Source organism: Ovis aries, chromosome X (genome assembly GCF_016772045.2).
Source record: "Ovis aries strain OAR_USU_Benz2616 breed Rambouillet chromosome X, ARS-UI_Ramb_v3.0, whole genome shotgun sequence".
NCBI classification, from domain to species: Eukaryota; Metazoa; Chordata; class Mammalia; order Artiodactyla; family Bovidae; genus Ovis; species Ovis aries.
In genome coordinates, this window is record NC_056080.1 from 63,650,708 (window position 1) to 63,657,319 (window position 6,612).

General features: G+C 50.6%; 1 protein-coding gene across 2 annotated transcripts; it reads right to left on the reverse strand.

Moving 5' to 3' along the window:
- Positions 1 to 936: 936 nt before the first annotated feature.
- On the reverse strand, positions 937 to 6,384 carry SLC7A3 (solute carrier family 7 member 3). Of its 2 annotated transcripts, XM_027962877.3 has the most exons (12): positions 6,265 to 6,384; positions 4,857 to 5,260; positions 4,365 to 4,523; positions 4,005 to 4,182; positions 3,691 to 3,803; positions 3,343 to 3,565; positions 2,794 to 2,933; positions 2,600 to 2,702; positions 2,198 to 2,364; positions 1,892 to 2,058; positions 1,449 to 1,557; positions 937 to 1,316 (listed from the first exon to the last, which is right to left on the reverse strand). In XM_027962877.3, the coding sequence occupies exons 2-12, from the start codon at positions 5,224 to 5,226 to the stop codon at positions 1,186 to 1,188; spliced, it is 1,860 nt and encodes a 619-aa protein (XP_027818678.1). In that variant the 5' UTR covers positions 5,227 to 5,260; positions 6,265 to 6,384; the 3' UTR covers positions 937 to 1,185. The 2 variants fall into 2 exon arrangements, with proteins under 2 accessions (XP_027818678.1, XP_060263998.1); XM_060408015.1 differs by having other exon boundaries at positions 4,857 to 6,384.
- Between the last annotated feature and the right edge of the window lie 228 nt (positions 6,385 to 6,612).

Below are 6,612 nucleotides of genomic sequence, written 5' to 3' on the forward strand. Positions count from 1 at the left end.
TCATACTCCCAATACAGCACGCCTTTTCACACTCCCACAGCCTTGTGCACACTGTTCACTGGCAGACAAGCCCTCCCCTCAGTCCACTTCATAAACATCTACTCAAGGGAATTCCCTGGCAGTCCAGTGGTTAGGACTCTGAGCTTTCCTTGCAGAGGCCCCGAGTTAATCCCCATGAGGCACACTCAGGTCAAACACATCCTTTTCCAGCTTCTGCAGCATTCAGCACTTACCTCTACCCTGGGACAAATCACACAATTTCCTGCTGACCTGCTTGTCTCCACCACTAAATGATGAGTTGCTTGAGAGCAAAGACTATGTCTTATTCACGTTGGTATCCTCAGCACCCAGCACAGGGCCTAGCATTTTATAGCAGCTCCTCATATGCTTGTTGAGTAAATGGATGAATGAATAGTTCTTGGTCTGAGCAGCTCTAACCTGTTCCCTTACAACAAGTATCTATAACATATACAGTCCTTTACCCACTCTCTCCTGCTGTCCCCTCTTCTTCCCAGAAGTACCAAACACCCCAGCCAAAATTTCTGTTGTCCAGGCAGTCACAGGAGTCTGGGACTGGTCCAACTAGAAGGAGTGGAACAGAAGACAATGGTCTCAGTGTTGGTCTTGACCAATGCCAGTGTTGAAATCAGAGTCCACCCCCAAATCCCAGAGATGAGTGTTGTTGCCTATTTATTTACAAACTAACCTTTAGTGTAGCAAGGGGAAAGTATATCTCAAGTTTGTTCCCTGAAGTGTGATTAGACTTGATGCTACTTACACCATCCTACTCAAACCCCAAGCCAATAAGAAGCACACACAGGCACAGAGGATACTTTTGTGCTGACAGAGCAAACAAAAGACACTTGTCTGAAGTTCTCCACACTGAAAGTCAGGCTCCATATCACCTCTAACAAACAAAGAACAAAACATAGATTCTTTTTCTAGTTTCTTTTAATAATAATTTTTTAAAAGCTGGTTAAGCAACTACAGATACAATTAAAAAGTAAACGAATGAAAAAAAAAAAAAGATGAGAAACAGCAAAGACACATCCTCGACTCCACAATAAATACAGAGCTCTATCTGTGTTCCCCCACCGATATCCCATGGGAAGCCTAGCTCAGTGTGGTCAGGAGTACACTCCATTATTGTGCAGGGAGACCAGACAGCATTCAGGTGTGATGATGTCAAATCGAATGCACACAGGCACTGCTGAGGTCCAAATCTACAGTTCTGGCCCTAGACTTGAGTGAGGGTTGGTCACTCTTAACCTCTTCCAGGCTGTGCCGCATCCCATAGCCGAAGTAGATAGCAAATCCTAGTGGGAAAAGGTAGCTATGAGGTAGAGAAATAGTGGTCTGCAAAGGCTTAATAGGACTCCTACTTGAGACCAAGACAGAAAGGAGGTGGGAGAGGACCCAAGAGGCCTACTCTTCCCAAGAATACCTACCAATCAGCATCCAGACCCCAAATCGGGCCCAGGTGCCAGCTGTCATCTGCATCATAAGGTAAATATTCACAAAGATGCTCATTAGTGGAAGAAAAGGCAAAGCAGGTACCTGGGAACAAAGCAAAATCTTCTTTGTACAGACCACAAGGTAAGATAGAAGAGATTCCTAACCTTTTTCAGCCAGGAAAGGGAGAGTCTGACTCCTACTCATGCTATGTGTTTCAGTGCCTGCTCATGTAGTACACCTCAAATGGGACTCAAGAATATGCAGAGTCTGGGGAAATGGAACAGGAAAGAAATAAGGATCAGATAAGATGTTTTGGCCTAGGTATCTCCTATATCTTTCCCTTGTTGTCCAGTTAAAGAATATGTGAGAGTGTGAGGTATCTAGAACCTATTCTTCCAACATGGGTTAGTTGTGGGGAAAGAAAAAGGTCATTTACCTTAAAGTGAAGTTCAGCGGAGCTCTGTGGCTGTCTCCAGATGACTCCAGTGATCCCAGTAATGAGTATCAGGAGCAGCACAACCACTGCAATCCACACTGGGTCTCCAGAAAGCAGTGGAATGGACCACTGGGCCAGTACTAGGCAAAGGACACTCAGCAGCAGAGCTTCAAGAGTCAAGTTGAAACGCATCAAAACCAGTTCTTGAGAGCAACGTGTTAAAACATCAGGCACCCCATTCCAAGGAGAGCCACCCTCTCTCCAGTTCACATCATGCTGACTCAAGAGAAAAATTCCAATGCTCACCAAGCAGTGAGGAACAAACATAGACAACTTGGCCAGAGACTGGAGTAGGGATGGAGTTGAGTGGACAAAATAGTCCCTGCAGGGTCAGTTTCTCTGTTTCAGGGATCTTCTCCTCCTGCAACTCCACTTCATCTTCCTCATTCCTCATCTCCCGGTCAGGCTGATACCTGAGGCAAGAGGAAGATGGGAGTATTAAGAACAACCCTTAACCATCTTCTCCCAGGCAGGTTAACCTTCGTCATCACCACTAAGGGTAGTCGCGTTTTTTGGCAGGGAGGGATAGCCATACTCCTCGAGGAGAGTCAGGATGAAGGCAGAGAGGGGGAAGAGAAGCAGATCCCCATCACTCCTCATCTAAGAATTAAAACCCAGACGACAGTATGCAGAGGAAAGGAGCCTCACCTGAGGATGAGAACACAAATAGCCACCAGGGAATAAGCAAGCAGGGTTCCAATTGACATGAGGTCCACCAGATCAGTGAGTTCAAAGAGGAATGCCATGAATGCTGAAATTGATGGGCAGAAAACATGAGCGAAGGCAAAAGCAAAGTGAAGGGAGTTGGTGAAATAACAAGGGGAATGGCAAAGAGTTTTCACCTGCAATAATGCCAGAGACCACAGTGGCCACGATGGGAGTGTGTGTGCTGGTGTGGATCCGGGCAAGGCCACGAAACAGGAGGCCATCCTCTGCCATCGCATAGATCACTCGAGGCATGGGGAACATAGAGCCCAAGAGGCTGGAGAGAAGAATGCCCAGAGTGGTGTTGACTGGGTATCTCTTTCCTCTAAAATGTGAGCTTAAGGAGCCTCCACTTTCTGCTCACAGGCTTTTTAAGGGCTTTTAAAGAGCCTTTTAGGGCTTCCCAGGTGGTGCTAGTGGTAAAGAACCCACCTGCCAATGTAGGAGACGCGAGTTCGATCCCTGGGTTGGGAAGATACCCTACAGGAGGGCATGGCAACCCACTCCAGCATTCTTGCCTGGGACATCTCATGGACAAAGGAGCCTGGGTCACTGAGAGTCGGACACGACTGAAGCAAATTCGCATGCAGGCAGGCATGCAAGGGCCTTTTTAGGGGTAGTCTCTGGTATGGAACACTATCACCTGAGACTCTGGTAGCAGAGGAGAACAAACATTTGACACTGACCTGGTAGAAAGAGCACAGAGGGATCCAATGGCTACAACATAGCGGGCTGGGGCCCACCCAGTATACAGAAAGGCCTCAGGCAAGGGACTCTTGGGTTGAAGCTGGTAGTAAGGCATCATGAGCGTGAGCGCCGAAGAGATCCCAAAATAGGCCAAAAAACAGACGAACAGTGAAATCACAATGCCTGTGGGGATGGAACGCTGAGGATTCTGGGCCTCTTCCCCTGCAGGAAGGGGCACAAGGTCTGAATCAGAGAAGCAGGCTTGGTTCTCTACCCTTCCCCCAACCCGCAACACCACCTGAGCGCAACAAGGTGCACAGGCCCCAGTGGAATGGAATGACTATTACCAGTGGTAGCAATACAGTCAAAACCAACGAATGCGTAGAAACAGGTCGCTGCTCCACGGAGAATCCCCTCGAAGCCAAAAGGCACAAACCCTCCAGAGCCCAGAGGGCCCAAGCTAAAGTGAAAGAAGAGACAGAAAAGGTAAGGGCATGTTCAGCCAACTGTTCTTTTTCTCTGAAGCCCAGCTACTCAGCTGGGTCTTCAAGGCCTAGGTACCCACCCCCCCCCCCCCCCCCCCCCCCACCCCCACCAGAGGCCCTCAGTGCAGATCCCCTGCTCTCCACCATGCTCCCAGCTCTGTGTCTCCTCTCCTAACCTAGAGGTGTCATTGAGTCCGGCCACGGCCAGTTTGTAGTCCTCTTCTGTGAGCTTCCAATTGTGCAGATCTCCCTTAACGAAGCCAGAGATGATGACAAAACCAAGAACTAAAAGATTCACCACCGTGAACACCTTGGTAACTAGGGCTGACTCACTAGCCCCCAGAGCCAGCAATCCTGTGGGAAAGAGGCATTCAGGACTTTAAGAAAGGCCTCAGTCCCAGCTCTGTTTCCCTGCCTCTAGATGCAGACCTTTCCTCCCCAGCTTCTCTTCTTTCTCACAGCTACCACCTCCACAAGTTCCCAAGCCTAGTCCCCACTAGCCCCACCCTGGTCACTGTCGCTGTCCCTTGCCTCACCAGTGAGCAACAACACAAGGCCCATAGCAAAAAAATCTGGATATTCTGCGAGGACACGGGGAACGTGCAGCGAGATGCTCCCCTGCAGGGTCTGAGAGATGTGGTTCCCAATCAGGTTGTCAAAAGCTGAGCTCCAGGCCCGGGCCACACTGGCTGTACCTAATGGAGCAGAGGGAGAAATACGGGGTCAAGTTTCCTCTCTCATCTCCTTTCCTCCCTCTCCCACACCAGTGTCATAAGAACCCTGCTATTTTCACCTATTCTTACCTTTTAAGAACCAAAACCAGCCAATTAAGGAAGCCAGGACAGAGGTAAATAGAACGAACAATTTCTCCACACCTTCAACCCACCCAGCCCCCCAACAAATACACGCATTTATGAATATTTAATGCCTGTGAATAATGAATATCTTGCTTCACCATTCCACCCAGATTTCCTGACTCCAAGCCCCTTCACTGGCTGCGTAAGTGCCCCCCTGCCCCACCATCTCACCGATGACATAGGAGAGGATGAGGTTCCAGCCAGTGGTGAAGGCCCAGAGTTCACCCACAGTGACATAGCTGTAGAGATATGCAGAACCAGAACGGGGAACCCGAGCACCAAACTCAGCATAGCACAGCCCAGCCAACATAGAAGATAGGGCGGCCACCAAAAAGCAGATCACAATGGATGGTCCTGCTTTATCTTTGGCCACCTCACCAGCCAAGACATACACGCCTGCACCCAAAGTGCTGCCCACACCTAGGGCCACTAAATCCAGAGTGCTCAGGCATCTGGCAAGGCGAGTCTCAGCCATGCCTGGCTCCAGCGTACGTCTGCGTACCAGCTTTTGACCAAATCTGCAAAGCGCCTGCCACAGCATTCTAGCTGGAATTGAAGAGGATGCTAGGAAGGATCTGGTGAAAAACAAGACAAAAGACCTTCAATAGGGCTCATTATCCCTAAGCTCTAAGAGTGAATTACAATACCCACGCCACCAAGTAAAAGAATTGGGGGGGGGGAGGGGAGGAGGATGTTGAGGGGACAAAGGCAAGTCACTCTTCCTCTAACCTCAGTTTCTTCATTTGCAAGTAGGAATAACAATACCTCACAGGCTTGTGGAAGGACAATTTCAGAAAACGCACGTGAAATTTCCCATCCTTCAGTGGTCTGGCACCTTGTAGGTGCTCAATCAATATCAGTCTCTTCTTTCTTTGGCGGGGAAACTATTGAGCTTATCCCAGACCCCAACCCAGGAGCCAGGGAAGCTCATTTGCCTCCGTCCCCTGGCCTGTGGCTCTTTGGGAATTAAACAGAACTCAACCCAGGAGGGGCCAGCAACTCTGGGGAGAACCTCCTTCTAGCACCCAATATCCACATTCCTTTCCGGGGCTCACCCCCAGGGCTTCAAATAAGTATGGTTCCTAGATCGCCCAGAGCGACGGGAGACCAATCTCGGCCACAGATCAAAAGTGAGCACCGACTCAGTTCCATCCCTCATCTCCAAGCCCTCACAGGCACTGCCGTCGCCCAGGGGAGTAGGCAAAAGCTCCCCCACTTCCTCCCGCCCCGCAAGGCTGACCAGCAAGCACCAACAGTGAGGCGGGGCTTCGACATCTGAGGATTAGAAGATACCCACCCCCCGCGAGAGCGGCCCCTGAGCAGCCCGAAATTGCTAGCACCTGAGAGGAGGTGTTCCGCCTTTGCCCCCCGACTCAGCTCCCAGTTTCTTTTGCTCCCATCTAGAAAAGGTCTGGGGCTGAGATGCAAATGGGAGCCTTGGCTCCCAGGACTGGGGTCTCGCCTGCAACAGGTCACGGCCGCGTTGATGCAACTGCATGCCATGGTTGCCAGAGAATCCTAGGTATGCCCAGACCCTGGCTCGTCCCCTCCGACACACGTGTCGGCCTTCAAGGCTTACCCGGGAGCTGTTGCAAGCCCAGGGCGCGGAAAATCTCGGTTAGGATTCCGCGAGGCTGAGTTCAGCCGAGTTGGGTTGGGGCTGCTGAGTTCGGTAGCTCAGGCTTCAAAGCTGCTGCTTGGGGTCGTTGCGCGCCAAGCGCCCCTTATATACACCGGGAGGCGGAGCCGCTAACGTCATGGAATCCCACCCCCAATCCTCTTCGCTACACACCACACACACCACAAACACACACACACACACACACCACACACCACACACACCACACACACACACACACACACACACACACACCCACACACACACACACACCCACACACACACACACACACACACACACCCACACAC